General features: G+C 43.7%; 1 protein-coding gene and 1 long non-coding RNA gene across 2 annotated transcripts; one reads left to right on the forward strand and one right to left on the reverse strand.

Moving 5' to 3' along the window:
* The first annotated feature begins 649 nt into the window (after positions 1 to 649).
* Positions 650 to 3,375, forward strand: LOC117188740. Its single transcript, XR_004472817.1, has 2 exons — positions 650 to 750; positions 2,668 to 3,375. It is a non-coding gene; the product is annotated as an uncharacterized LOC117188740 (long non-coding RNA).
* LOC117188727 lies at positions 785 to 3,035 on the reverse strand. The gene is made up of 5 exons (XM_033393013.1): positions 2,644 to 3,035; positions 2,490 to 2,576; positions 1,604 to 2,431; positions 1,217 to 1,559; positions 785 to 1,155 (listed from the first exon to the last, which is right to left on the reverse strand). The coding sequence occupies exons 1-5, from the start codon at positions 3,011 to 3,013 to the stop codon at positions 1,011 to 1,013; spliced, it is 1,773 nt and encodes a 590-aa protein (XP_033248904.1). The 5' UTR covers positions 3,014 to 3,035; the 3' UTR covers positions 785 to 1,010.
* Positions 3,376 to 16,080: the final 12,705 nt, after the last annotated feature.

Below are 16,080 nucleotides of genomic sequence, written 5' to 3' on the forward strand. Positions count from 1 at the left end.
AGAAATGACCAGTGTGACCGCGGATTTATAGTCAACCCTCAGAAATATTTCGTCTCATTTTAAAAATAAACTGACGAATTCATGTTCTATATTCCTCGATTTATATATTCCGTGGAATATTACTAGCTATCTAGATCTCTCAGCCCTGCCCATATAATTTGATCCAATTAATGAATCTATTTTCTAAATGACTGGCTTATTTTACACACTTGAAATTGATTTTTTTGGCTCAATTTTGGTTCCTCAACAACAATATATCGTCTCGTGTGATGATGCATCGAACTTAGCCCACTTAAGCCCCCTCTATTTAAATAGTTTAACTACTTGAGGTAAATGGCGGAAGATATTAAAGATTGTAAGTTCATCTTGTAAACTTATGCCATCTTTCCTCTAAATTTAAACACTATATCTTTCTCCTGAACTGCGCTAACATTGTTAAATATTCATTATTTTCGGTTGTAAATTGAAATACCCCCTTGGCTTATAATAGGTTAATCGTTCTCCGTCCAGGATTGGAACATATTAATGTTTTTTTCCTTAAGGCGAGTCCTCCTATCAGAGACGATTTGTCCAGCCTGAACATGAGTTTGGATTCTACAGACGTCGCTGGCACGCATAAATATTTGAACATAAGGATTTTTACTAAATCGAATTAATTTTCGATAGTGCCAAACCAGCGATAGTGCCATCGATAGCTCTCCACCTCTAAACAACAACGACTGCAGAATAACAAAAAATTGATATTTAATGGTAAATATGTATGTGTATAATTAGCATTGAAACTAGCTAAGATTAACTATTGGAAAGGAATCATTAAATTATGTGGTTTCTCTGTCCATAAAATTTCGATTTAGAATTTGCATTTTGGCGCTGTGCGTATCCACATTATTGACCAGCAGGTAATTCTCACGAACAAAAGTCTTGAATGGGGTGTTGAACTGATTGGGACGCCAGATTTTCTGTGTGTCAGTGATGCGCCAACGCTCTACGTTCACCTCAAACTGGCAGTACTAGCACCGGAGTAGCTCCGCCTCGTTTTCAAACGTTACCAGGCCATAGGAGCAACGGGCGCAGAGCGTGCAGGAATATTTATAGCTGGCATCGCAGTCACTATTCAATGCCAGCTCTGGTATCAGGCTCTTTGCTTGGTAGGCCCTGAGGATACACAAGAGATAGGGGATAAACAAGAGAAGCAAGATGAGGCTTGCCAGCCTACCATTTGCGGCAGTTGTCGCCATGTCCTGTCTCACGGTTAAAGACAAAGGCCGCCACATGGCACATCTCATGCAGCAGTGGCTTTATAAGCATGCCAGGTTGATTGATGTGCTTCCACAGCAGAATACGCGCAGTGCGGTTGCCTGAAGAGTTGAAACCCAGCTCGCTGCTGCAGGGAGTACTCATGCTATTTTTCCAATAGATTTTCGCCTGAAGGCCGCAGTGAAAGATGGCATGATTGAACATACTAAATAGGACCTTGGCCAGAGCCACTTTGCACTTCTCAAAGTCACCTTTGCGATAGGGCAAAGCCCGCGGATGGCACATATTGATCAAATTCTGAGCTGTAAGTGTTAGTTTTTCTTTAGGACAAACGTATTTAACTAACGATTTAGGGATTCGACGAATCCGTAGAAGAGCGGATGCTGTTCTAGGCAGGCAATGCTTCCATTGTGGCGCCGGCAAATGCTCGCACGCTGTTTATCGCTTGGCAGTCCACTCAGATCGATCGGCTCCTTGAGGAAGGCCGGTGTCTGTGTCTCAATGAAGGTGGAATTCACCTGGACAATCAGATCGTCATAAAACTTAGCTTGCCTCTCCTGAAATGTGGGTATATACAGTTTCGATGTGTTCAGCATTGACCAGGTGTTGCTGCTTGTCGGTGTGATGGGCGTAATAAGGCGTTTGGGTGTCGATAAGGTGGTCGTCTCAGTTAGATGACTCTTGGAGGCCACTGGAAGGGTCTCCTTTTGCGGAGAGTTATCTGGGTCATCGTCAAAGTTGTCCATGGGATTGTAGAGGCGCCGGCGCGGGGCAATAAGTCCCAGGAACTTGTGCAGTTTCGTCTTGAGCTCCGGATCATCATCAACCGATAGATCGGCTACGGGGTTGTCCCCCACAATCGCCACAGACTGGCTCAGATCAATATATATTAGACGTCGATCGCTTTCGGGGCTATTGGCTTCGCTGCTGCTGCTGTGCTGATAGGAGAAGCGCCTCTGTTTGCGACCCACCCATTTAAGCTCCGTGGGGCTCTGGTCCACGTTATAATCGTCGTCATCATCACTGTCGATCGAAAAACTAATCGACTCGTCTTCCCCCTCCGGCTGCGACGAGGAGTAATCAAATGTGGTATCCAGAACAGTGCGCACGGCGCGTCCACTGCGGGTTACCACTGTCGGATTAGTAGGGGTGCTGGCACGACCCACCGACTGATCTACGAATATAAATCCATCTATATTATATCATTCTTCAGATACCTACTCCCGACTTACATTTTTCTACCGATCCACTGGCGGGTGATTCCCCAGATGTCCCACGTTTTCTTGAAGATCTTTGATCCATGTTGCCCAGACTAGAATCTATTATATTTGTTTTGAAAATTACTACGCCTTGTACATTATTATTTTTGGGGACAATTTTTCTTACTGCTTCTGCTGATTGTCTCTTCAGGTTCTGTCTCTTCGATGAGGATGTTATCCTCTGCTGAAGTGCTATTAATCTCGGATAAATGGAAGAAGCTGACCGCGCTCAACGAATCATCCGAATCAACAAAAATAACACTGCTGCTATCTCTGCTAGGTGTATTTTCGTCGTCACTATTGCCAGCTTCGCCCATTTGGGGCAGTTTGCACGGGAGATCGTCATTCTTCTGCGACAGAAACTGGTGGAATGAAAGTGCCGTGTAGGGAGACACGGCAAATGAAAAACTTACTCTTTTATTCTCGGTAATATTCTCGTTTAATTTCAAATTGCTAAGCATATTTGACAAAGAAGTGTTATTTTCTTGAAGCGACATATTTACTTTACTGTTGCTTTGAGAGACTTGCCGGCATCATTCAATAGTGAAGTAACAGTGCTGGAAAGGGTGATATATAGCTATTTATCGATACTTGTGCTAGTCATTTGGCGGGGGTTTTTTTCTATGATATGTATGAGGAACTATGATTCAAATTTGTAGCTCAAAAATCACTACACAACAGGTTTAATTATGAATGTATGATATCTTTGTACCAAACTCATGTGTTTTAATAATGGTACCACTAGTTAGATATTGTTTTAGTCTATTTTATGGCTCTATTGCCATATACCGCGTATTCTAGGTATATTTTGATGTCGAATTCGAAGTGAATAAACCAATTTACCATACATATTAGTAAACAATGGTAGATTTTATTCTTTTTGTGGTATATTAAAGTTTATTACAATAACAAGCTTAAAAATAATAGTAATTTAGATTAGGCCAGACAATGATCAGGCAATCGACAGTTTCCAATGTACCATGTGCACGATTTTCTCGGAGGTAAATTAAATCAAATTGAAATCATTTTTATGGGGTCAAGATGTTAAACATCTCAGTCGATATATTTTATCGATAGTACTCATGTATGTTTGTGTTCTCTAGCACTGGCGTTTATTTGTCTCCCCACTAAAAGACGCCGCCTCCGTTTTTTATACCCGATACTCAAAATGAGTATTGGGGTATATTAGATTTGTGGTAAAAGTGGATGTGTGTAACGTCCAGAAGGAATCGTTTCCGACCCCATAAAGTATATATATTCTTGATCAGCATCAATAGCCGAGTCGATTGAGCCCTGTCTGTCTGTCCGTCTGTCCGTCCGTCCGTCTGTCCGTCCCCTTCAGCGCCTAGTGCTCAAAGACTATAAGAGCTAGAGCAACGATGTTTTGGACCCAGACTTCTGTGATATGTCTGCTACAAAAATATTTCAAAACTTCGCCCCGCCCACTTCCGCCCCCACAAAGGACGAAAATCTGTGGCATCCACAATTTTAAAGATATGAGAAAACCAAAAACGTAGAATTGTAGAGAATGACCATATCTTTAAGACTGCGGAATCTGAATTGGATCGTATTATTATTATAGCCAGCATCAAGAAAACAATTTCATTTTTTCTCGCCCTGTCTCTCTCTAACACACACGTAGCATAGGCGGCTTTGCTTAGAGTAAAACATTAGCGCCTAGATCTCAGAGACTACAAAAGCTAGAGCAACCAAATTTGGTATCCACACTCCTAATATATCGGACCGAGACGAGTTTGTTTCAAAATTTCGCCACACCCCCTTCCGCCCCCGCAAAGGACGAAAATCTGGGGATATTCAAAAATCTCAGAGACTATTAAGGCTAGAGTAACCAAATTTGGTATCCGCACTCCTGTTAGATCTTACTATAAAACGTGTATCTCAAAATTTCACCCCACCCCCTTCCGCCCACACAAAGGACGAAAATCTGTTGCATCCACAATATTGCACATTCGAGAAAACTAAAAACGCAGAATCATAGATAAGGACCATATCTATCAGATTGCTGAATCTGGATCAGATCAGATCATTTTTATAGCCAATAGGAACAAATCAATTTGCAGTGGCTACGCAGCGCCCGACGTCACGCTCAGACTGATTTCTGTCTCTCTCGCACGCACTCTTTGTCGTGTCGTTTAATATTAGCGGCGTCTGCCGGAGGAGAGCCATACTGACTTAGTATCGGGTATAACCGTAGAGTTGCGGTGTCCGCAGCAACTCACAACGTTCCCCCTCGTTTTATTTAATAAACTTGTTCCAGATCGCTGAAAGTCGATCGATATAAATGCGCGCTTTTGCAAAAATATAATAAATGGTGTCTGTTTTCCGTTCGTGCAAAAAATAACAAGCAAAAACGTTGTTCAACACTGGTATGGCGCGTACCTAAAATTGTTTGCGGAAGGAAAAAATTAACATATTTCAAGACGTTCGCTGATAGTTTTAATCAAAAAGACATTTTCCGAAGCTTCTGGGGGTGCCTCACACGCCTACGAAGACGGCGCGAAGAAATTCCCAAAGCTTCATCAATTAAGTCGAAAAACCTGGAATTTACTGCATGGCGTTCCGGAATAACTCTTAAAACGGCTCTTGGAACTCCGTCTGGACCCTGAGAAGCATAGCAAGCATAGGAAAGACAAGGATGGCCACGGAGAAGGCGACGGGAGTTAAAATTCGCATGGAAACGCTGAAAAAAAGGGAAGGAGAAGCTAAATCCGCCATGCGGGTAGGAGTAAAGATGGCGGCAAAAACGGCTCCGCAGCTTTTGGCTTCTAAACTGCTGTGCAAGAAACCAAACTTGTCGACGAACGTGTCGACAAACATGTCCACGAACACGACAACAAGCATGACATCAAACATTTCTACGACGAAAGAGAGAGAGAAGACTGACGCGGTTTGTGTGGCTTCCGTGAGTACGAAAAACGGAAGTAACCGCAAAATCATCGTTAACAAGTATTATGAGGGGCATAAAGGCCCATACATTGTTTGTATCGACAAAATGAGTGCGAATAATGCCAGAATTGCTATAAACCAGTTTGATCTATCCGATCTGCTGCTGAAACAGGGCATTAGCGATATCGAGGAGGTTGCTAGAATGGGCTATGGCAGGTGCAAGATTGTGTGAGGGTCGGCGGAGTGTGCAAACGGGCTAGTGGAAAACAGTGTTTTCGCTGCTCAAGGGTACTCAACCCGAATCTTTAGGCACTTCGTCCAAAAAGTAGGGTTAATTTTTGGGATCCCCGGGCACTACTCGGAGGAACAGCTAGCGGAGCTTGTAACCTCGGATATCCCAATTGAGGAGATAGTTCGGATTACGCGAAGGGATATAGCATCGGGGGAACGTGTACCTACTGGCAGGGTTTCAGAGTTTCAGGTTCAGAGGAAAGCAGTTACCAACCAAAATCAATTTTCTATATTCTAAAGTAGAAGTGAAACCTTTTGTTCAGCTTATTCAATGTTTCAGGTGTTTTAGGTTTGGCCATCTGGCGCAACATTGCAAGAGTGGAGCGAAATGTTTCAAATGCGGACAAGATCACAGCAAAGATATTATCTGCTCAGGGCTGGTCTGTGCTAACTGCAAGGGGAACATGCTGCCACCCACCCGCAGTGTGAGGCCAGGAAAAAAGCGTACGCCATTCAAAAGTGTATGACACTGGAAAACCTAACTAGAGCTGAGGTCAAGGCTAGATATCCGATCCTTTTTGATAGAACTTCCCCCAACCTAAGGGATCAAGGGGAATTTCCTAGACCCAGTTGGCAATCTAACCGCTCCCCTGAATTCTTAAATAACAGCTTAGAGTCCGCCAGGGAAATTCATTCTGTCACCTCTTTCGCGGAAGTGACCAAATCCAATAGGGTTGCCGCCCGGAACGCAGAGGCGGCCAAGGCAGCAGCCAACATGGCAGAGTGGAAGAACTCAATAAACTCAGACTACGTCCAAATGAGCGAGAAATTTGTGAGATCTTCATCCGTGGCATCTTCTCTGGCCCAGGATAAGCTAAACGCACTAGGAGCCAAACTCACAGCGTTCCTGATTGATCCAAACAACATCATTAAAGGGGATTCTTTAGCGAATAAATTTATTAAGGAAATTAGAGAATTTGTCAATGCTTCCAACGCAGAACTAGATAGGCGTCAGATTGCCCAAGGGATGGCAGTTGGTTCTCAAAACATCCAACAATGAAGATTCTTCAGCTAAATATTCAAAGTCTGACACACAACAACAACAAACAGCTCCTCTCAATGTTCCTAGACAAGAACGCAATAGATATTGCCATCCTCTCAGAGATTTGGGTGTTGAACAACGCGGACTGCAGCATTTTAGACTATAACTTTTTCTGCAGGCCCAGAGAGGACGGCTACGGCGGGGTTGGCATCTACGTCAGGAAAAACATTCAATTCAGCATTTTAAAAATAGAGAACGACTTGGAAATTTTAGGAATAAAAACATTAAACCTCAAGAGCAATTTCAATATTTTTAGCATATATGCACCGCCATCAACAACAGTTTCACAGTTTAAATCGGGCGCAAACAAGTTTTTCGAATTCGCGGCTTCGCTTGACATACCCTCAATAGTGGGCGGGGACTTCAACGCTAGGTCTTCTATCTGGGCAAGTCCGATCTGTGATCGCAAGGGTCGCAGCATTGAGAATTCCACCCGGGAGGCCGGATTTATCTGCCTAAACGACGGTTCGCCAACTTTCTCCAGGAGCCCATCTCAATTCTCCGTTCTTGACCTTTCTTTTTCGAACTACAGAAATGGAACTATTAACTGGCAAGTCCTCAAAACAAAAATTACGAACAGCAACCACTTCCCAATTGTATTATCAGTGCAAGGCCTAAATGCCCCCCTCCAAGGCAAGAAGATCCTTCACAACAGAATAGCCCGGATTCTGGGTGCAAGTGATTTCTCAAATCTGGAGGAGCTCAATGACCTTAAAAAATACGGTCACATTCCCAAGCAAGAACAAGTACGTTGCTAAGAAATGGTGGAACGAGGAAACGGAAAAACTTTTTGCTTGCAGGCAAAAATTCTACCTCACCAAAAAATTGGCTGATGCCAGAGCAACCTTAGAAGCTGACAAAAATCAACAAAATCACGTAAAAAATCTTAGAGAGCGCAACTTTTCCAAGTTTATAGAAGAGGTCTCCTCATCGCCCTCTATGTGGAGCAGGGTGAAGAACATCAAAAATTACGGTCAAATCAAGAATGTAGGGAACAAATGGACGAACGAAGATGACAAAAACTTTCTCAATATGGTTAAAGTAACCCCATCCACGTCAAACAGTAGGCCCCCTAAGAAAATTCCTGCCCCTTTGTTAGGACCAGACGACCCGGAACCCCTGGAACTGGAAGAATTCCTGGCCTTCCTAAAAACCAGGAACCCCAATTCGGCTAGAGGCCCTGATGGCATCTCGTTCAGGATGCTTCAAAAGCTACCAAGTGGGAAAAAACAAGACATTTTTGAAATTATAAATAAAGTATGGCTGAGTGGCGTCATCCCTGAAGTCTGGCGCAGGATAAAAGTGGTACCCATCCCCAAGAAGAATGCAGACCCTACTTCCTTCCAAAACCATAGGCCGATTTGTTTGATTAACACGCTGTTTAAATCCATAGAGGGGTTGATAAAGTTGAAGTTGGACGAGCACATAGCAAACTGTGACCTGCTGCCGGTCAGGTCCTATGCCTTCAGGAGAAACAGGTCCACGGCTCTTTGCATCAACGACCTTATCAACAAAGTTCTGGCGCTGAAGGCGAGGGGTTGTCAGGTTGTCGCAGCTTGCCTAGATTTACAAAGAGCGTTCGACTGCGTAAGAGTGGACACACTCGAGCACAGGATGAGGGATATTCGGTTCAATACAAGCCTCACGGCTTGGATCTCCAGCTTCCTTAACAGACGAATTCTCATAAGGGGCAAAAGCGAGGTAGAGGTGAACAGAGGTGTTAGCCAGGGTAGCTGTCTCAGCCCAACCCTTTTTAACCTTTACACAGCCGAACTACATGATATTAACAGTCATAACTGCTTACTGTTTCAGTATGCTGATGACTTTTTCATAGTTTGTTTTCATAAAGACGTATCCATTGCGAAAGGTGTGCTGGAAGACAGTATAGATAAGTTCGAAGAAAAATGCAATAGGCTAAACCTGTCATTCAATCCGGTGAAGTCTAAAGTGATTTACTTCAACAATCATAGAGCTGCGCTAAATATCTCGCATCAAGGAGTTGAGATCAGACAAGTAGAGCAGATCAAATACCTAGGCAGGACTATCTCAGCAAACAACTCAGCCTCTGGTCACATTGATCTGGCCATATCGGAATCGAACAGAAACTGTGCGTTTCTCAGATTACTCAGTGGGTGTCACTATGGTATCAGCCCCAAAAGAGGGCTTATATTTTACAAGGCATTTGTCAGAAGTAGGCTAGAGTACGCGTGCTCATCATTCTGCAACCTGTCCAAATCTGCCTTGGCCAAAATCAAATCCCACTGCAACCATCACCTCAGAAAGTCGCTGGGTCTGATAATCTTCACTCCCGTTCCTATCATATATCACATGGCAGGAGAACTTCCCCCGGACTACAGGATGAGATTCCTGGCGGCGAAAGAGTTGGTTAAGGTGTTTGCATTTAATCTCCCAGCAAGTGAAACAGTGTCAGCAAATAGGGATTTAAACACGGGCTACGCTAAGGCATATCGGGAGTTTGGCAGCATAATAGATAGAGTTGAGGTTTTCGAGAACACAGCTTCATTTTTCACTAAAATTAGCTCCGACTTAGAATTTTTCAAGGGTTCTGCACCCAACAAGCACGCTATAGACCAGGCAGGTATCATGCTGCTCCACGGGGAAAAGAAGGATCAGCTGACAAAGGGTGGTTTTGAAATCTATTACACGGATGGGTCAGTCGCAGATGGGCATTCCAGCGCCGCTTTCTTGCACGATAGGACAGGTTTTTTAGATAGCTATTACACGCACAAAACCCTTTCCTCGTTGTCCGCCGAGCTCCTTGCTATCGAGAAGGCATTAGACCATGCTATTTTGTACAATTTTCCTCGTGTCGCGCTCCTGACAGACAGCAGAAACGGGGCCCTCATTCTGGCGAAGAACATTCAGGATAACTCTATTTCTTAATATTGGCTTCCACCGGTTAATTACACGATAAATTACAGCGAATTCGGTTTTGTTCCAAAATTTTTCTCATTTTAAAAATAAACTGACGAATTCATGTTCTATATTCCTCGATTTATATATTCCGTGGAATATTACTAGCTATCTAGATCTCTCAGCCCTGCCCACATAATTTGATCCAATTAATGAATCTATTTTCTAAATGACTGGCTTATTTTACACACTTGAAATTGATTTTTTTGGCTCAATTTTGGTTCCTCAACAACAATATATCGCCTCGTGTGATGATGCATCGAACTTAGCCCACTTAAGCCCCCTCTATTTAAATAGTTTAACTACTTGAGGTAAATGGCGGAAGATATTAAAAATTGTAAATTCATCTTGTAAACTTATGCCATCTTTCCTCTAAATTTAAACACTATATCTTTCTCCTGAACTGCGCTAACATTGTTAAATATTCATTATTTTCGGTTGTAAATTGAAATACCCCCTTGGCTTATAATAGGTTAATCGTTCTCCGTCCAGGATTGGAACATATTAATGTTTTTTTCCTTAAGGCGAGTCCTCCTATCAGAGACGATTTGTCCAGCCTGAACATGAGTTTGGATTCTACAGACGTCGCTGGCACGCATAAATATTTGAACATAAGGATTTTTACTAAATCGAATTAATTTTCGATAGTGCCAAACCAGCGATAGTGCCATCGATAGCTCTCCACCTCTAAACAACAACGACTGCAGAATAACAAAAAATTGATATGTAATGGTAAATATGTATGTGTATAATTAGCATTGAAACTAGCTAAGATTAACTATTGGAAAGGAATCATTAAATTATGTGGTTTCTCTGTCCATAAAATTTCGATTTAGAATTTGCATTTTGGCGCTGTGCGTATCCACATTATTGACCAGCAGGTAATTCTCACGAACAAAAGTCTTGAATGGGGTGTTGAACTGATTGGGACGCCAGATTTTCTGTGTGTCAGTGATGCGCCAACGCTCTACGTTCACCTCAAACTGGCAGTACTAGCACCGGAGTAGCTCCGCCTCGTTTTCAAACGTTACCAGGCCATAGGAGCAACGGGCGCAGAGCGTGCAGGAATATTTATAGCTGGCATCGCAGTCACTATTCAATGCCAGCTCTGGTATCAGGCTCTTTGCTTGGTAGGCCCTGAGGATACACAAGAGATAGGGGATAAACAAGAGAAGCAAGATGAGGCTTGCCAGCCTACCATTTGCGGCAGTTGTCGCCATGTCCTGTCTCACGGTTAAAGACAAAGGCCGCCACATGGCACATCTCATGCAGCAGTGGCTTTATAAGCATGCCCGGTTGATTGATGTGCTTCCACAGCAGAATACGCGCAGTGCGGTTGCCTGAAGAGTTGAAACCCAGCTCGCTGCTGCAGGGAGTACTCATGCTATTTTTCCAATAGATTTTCGCCTGAAGGCCGCAGTGAAAGATGGCATGATTGAACATACTAAATAGGACCTTGGCCAGAGCCACTTTGAACTTCTCAAAGTCACCTTTGCGATAGGGCAAAGCCCGCGGATGGCACATATTGATCAAATTCTGAGCTGTAAGTGGAAATAAAGTGTTAGTTATACCCGATACTCAAAATGAGTATTGGGGTATATTAGATTTGTGGTAAAAGTGGATGTGTGTAACGTCCAGAAGGAATCGTTTCCGACCCCATAAAGTATATATATTCTTGATCAGCATCAATAGCCGAGTCGATTGAGCCCTGTCTGTCTGTCCGTCCGTCCGTCTGTCCGTCTGTCCGTCCCCTTCAGCGCCTAGTGCTCAAAGACTATAAGAGCTAGAGCAACGATGTTTTGGATCCAGACTTCTGTGATATGTCACTGCTACAAAAATATTTCAAAACTTCGCCCCGCCCACTTCCGCCCCCACAAAGAACGAAAATCTGTGGCATCCACAATTTTAAAGATATGAGAAAACCAAAAACGTAGAGTTGTAGAGAATGACCATATCTTTAAGACTGCGGAATCTGAATTGGATCGTATTATTATTATAGCCAGCATCAAGAAAACAATTTAATTTTTTCTCGCCCTGTCTCTCTCTAACACACACGTAGCATAGGCGGCTTTGCTTAGAGTAAAACATTAGCGCCTAGATCTCGGAGACTACAAAAGCTAGAGCAACCAAATTTGGTATCCACACTCCTAATATATCGGACCGAGACGAGTTTGTTTCAAAATTTCGCCACACCCCCTTCCGCCCCCGCAAAGGACGAAAATCTGGGGATATTCAAAAATCTCAGAGACTATTAAGGCTAGAGTAACCAAATTTGGTATCCGCACTCCTGTTAGATCTTACTATAAAACGTGTATCTCAAAATTTCACCCCACCCCCTTCCGCCCACACAAAGGACGAAAATCTGTTGCATCCACAATATTGCACATTCGAGAAAACTAAAAACGCAGAATAATAAGGACCATATCTATCAGATTGCTGAATCTGGATCAGATCAGATCATTTTTATAGCCAATAGGAACAAATCAATTTGCAGTGGCTACGCAGCGCCCGACGTCACGCTCAGACTGATTTTCTGTCTCTCTCGCACGCATTCTTTGTCGTGTCGTTTAATATTAGCGGCGTCTGCCGGAGGAGAGCCATACTGACTTAGTATCGGGTATAACTGTAGAGTTGCGGTGTCCGCAGCAACTCACAACGTTCCCCCTCGTTTTATTTAATAAACTTGTTCCAGATCGCTGAAAGTCGATCGATATAAATGCGCGCTTTTGCAAAAATATAATAAATGGTGTCTGTTTTCCGTTCGTGCAAAAAATAACAAGCAAAAACGTTGTTCAACACTGGTATGGCGCGTACCTAAAATTGTTTGCGGAAGGAAAAAATTAACATATTTCAAGACGTTCGCTGATAGTTTTAATCAAAAAGACATTTTCCGAAGCTTCTGGGGGTGCCTCACACGCCTACGAAGACGGCGCGAAGAAATTCCCAAAGCTTCATCAATTAAGTCGAAAAACCTGGAATTTACTGCATGGCGTTCCGGAATAACTCTTAAAACGGCTCTTGGAACTCCGTCTGGACCCTGAGAAGCATAGCAAGCATAGGAAAGACAAGGATGGCCACGGAGAAGGCGACGGGAGTTAAAATTCGCATGGAAACGCTGAAAAAAAGGGAAGGAGAAGCTAAATCCGCCATGCGGGTAGGAGTAAAGATGGCGGCAAAAACGGCTCCGCAGCTTTTGGCTTCTAAACTGCTGTGCAAGAAACCAAACTTGCCGACGAACGTGTCGACAAACATGTCCACGAACACGACAACAAGCATGACATCAAACATTTCTACGACGAAAGAGAGAGAGAAGACTGACGCGGTTTGTGTGGCTTCCGTGAGTACGAAAAACGGAAGTAACCGCAAAATCATCGTTAACAAGTATTATGAGGGGCATAAAGGCCCATACATTGTTTGTATCGACAAAATGAGTGCGAATAATGCCAGAATTGCTATAAACCAGTTTGATCTATCCGATCTGCTGCTGAAACAGGGCATTAGCGATATCGAGGAGGTTGCTAGAATGGGCTATGGCAGGTGCAAGATTGTGTGAGGGTCGGCGGAGTGTGCAAACGGGCTAGTGGAAAACAGTGTTTTCGCTGCTCAAGGGTACTCAACCCGAATCTTTAGGCACTTCGTCCAAAAAGTAGGGTTAATTTTTGGGATCCCCGGGCACTACTCGGAGGAACAGCTAGCGGAGCTTGTAACCTCGGATATCCCAATTGAGGAGATAGTTCGGATTACGCGAAGGGATAGAGCATCGGGGGAACGTGTACCTACTGGCAGGGTGTAACTCTGGTTCAGAGGAGAGCAGTTACCAACCAAAATCAATTTTCTATATTCTAAAGTAGAAGTGAAACCTTTTGTTCAGCTTATTCAATGTTTCAGGTGTTTTAGGTTTGGCCATCTGGCGCAACATTGCAAGAGTGGAGCGAAATGTTTCAAATGCGGACAAGATCACAGCAAAAATATTATCTGCTCAGGGCTGGTCTGTGCTAACTGCAAGGGGGAACATGCTGCCACCCACCCGCAGTGTTAGGCCAGGAAAAAAGCGTACGCCATTCAAAAGTGTATGACACTGGAAAACCTAACTAGAGCTGAGGTCAAGGCTAGATATCCGATCCTTTTTGATAGAACTTCCCCCAACCTAAGGGATCAAGGGGAATTTCCTAGACCCAGTTGGCAATCTAACCGCTCCCCTGAATTCTTAAATAACAGCTTAGAGTCCGCCAGGGAAATTCATTCTGTCACCTCTTTCGCGGAAGTGACCAAATCCAATAGGGTTGCCGCCCGGAACGCAGAGGCGGCCAAGGCAGCAGCCAACATGGCAGAGTGGAAGAACTCAATAAACTCAGACTACGTCCAAATGAGCGAGAAATTTGTGAGATCTTCATCCGTGGCATCTTCTCTGGCCCAGGATAAGCTAAACGCACTAGGAGCCAAACTCACAGCGTTCCTGATTGATCCAAACAACATCATTAAAGGGGATTCTTTAGCGAATAAATTTATTAAGGAAATTAGAGAATTTGTCAATGCTTCCAACGCAGAACTAGATAGGCGTCAGATTGCCCAAGGGATGGCAGTTGGTTCTCAAAACATCCAACAATGAAGATTCTTCAGCTAAATATTCAAAGTCTGACACACAACAACAACAAACAGCTCCTCTCAATGTTCCTAGACAAGAACGCAATAGATATTGCCATCCTCTCAGAGATTTGGGTGTTGAACAACGCGGACTGCAGCATTTTAGACTACAGCTTTTTCTGCAGGCCCAGAGAGGACGGCTACGGCGGGGTTGGCATCTACGTCAGGAAAAACATTCAATTCAGCATTTTAAAAATAGAGAACGACTTGGAAATTTTAGGAATAAAAACATTAAACCTCAAGAGCAATTTCAATATTTTTAGCATATATGCACCGCCATCAACAACAGTTTCACAGTTTAAATCGGGCACAAAAAAGTTTTTCGAATTCGCGGCTTGGCTTGACATACCCTCAATAGTGGGCGGGGACTTCAACGCTAGGTCTTCTATCTGGGGAAGTCCGATCTGTGATCGCAAGGGTCGCAGCATTGAGAATTCCACCCGGGAGGCCGGCTTTATCTGCCTAAACGACGGTTCGCCAACTTTCTCCAGGAGCCCATCTCAATTCTCCGTTCATGACCTTTCTTTTTCGAACTACAGAAATGGAACTATTAACTGGCAAGTCCTCAAAACAAAAATTACAAACAGCAACCACTTCCCAATTGTATTATCAGTGCAAGGCCTAAATGCCCCCTCCAAGGCAAGAAGATCCTTCACAACAGAATAGCCCGGATTCTGGGTGCAAGTGATTTCTCAAATCTGGAGGAGCTCAATGAAAAAGTGAAATCCCTGACCTTAAAAAACACGGTCACATTCCCAAGCAAGAACAAGTACGTTGCTAAGAAATGGTGGAACGAGGAAACGGAAAAACTTTTTGCTTGCAGGCAAAAATTCTACCTCACCAAAAAATTGGCTGATGCCAGCAACCTTAGAAGCTGACAAAAATCTACAAAATCACGTAAAAAATCTTAGAAAGCGCAACTTTTCCAAGTTTATAGAAGAGGTCTCCTCATCGCCCTCTATGTGGAGCAGGGTGAAGAACATCAAAAAATACGGTCAAATCAAAAATGTAGGGAACAAATGGACGAACGAAGATGACAAAAACTTTCTCAATATGGTTAAAGTAACCCCATCCACGTCAAACAGTAGGCCCCCTAAGAAAATTTCTGCCCCTTTGTTAGGACCAGACGACCCGGAACCCTTGGAACTGGAAGAATTCCTGGCCTTCCTAAAAACCAGGAACCCCAATTCGGCTAGAGGCCCTGATGGCATCTCGTTCAGGATGCTTCAAAAGCTACCAAGTGGGAAAAAACAAGACATTTTTGAAATTATAAATAAAGTATGGCTGAGTGGCGTCATCCCTGAAGTCTGGCGCAGGATAAAAGTGGTACCCATCCCCAAGAAGAATGCAGATGTTTGATTAACACGCTGTTTGACTCCATAGAGGGGTTGATCAAGTTGAAGTTGGACGAGCACATAGGAAACTGTGACCTGCTGCCGGTCAGGTCCTATGCCTTCAGGAGAAACAGGTCCACGGCTCTTTGCATCAACGACCTTATCAACAAAGTTCTGGCGCTGAAGGCGAGGGGTTGTCAGGTTGTCGCAGCTTGCCTAGATTTACAAAGAGCGTTCGACTGCGTAAGAGTGGACACACTCGAGCACAGGATGAGGGATATTCGGTTCAATACAAGCCTCACGGCTTGGATCTCCAGCTTCCTTAACAGACGAATTCTCATAAAGGGCAAAAGCGAGGTAGAGGTGAACAGAGGTGTTAGCCAGGGTAGCTGTCTCAGCCCAACCCTTTTTA

The sequence above is a fragment of the Drosophila miranda genome, chromosome XL (genome assembly GCF_003369915.1).
Source record: "Drosophila miranda strain MSH22 chromosome XL, D.miranda_PacBio2.1, whole genome shotgun sequence".
NCBI lineage: Eukaryota > Metazoa > Arthropoda > Insecta > Diptera > Drosophilidae > Drosophila > Drosophila miranda.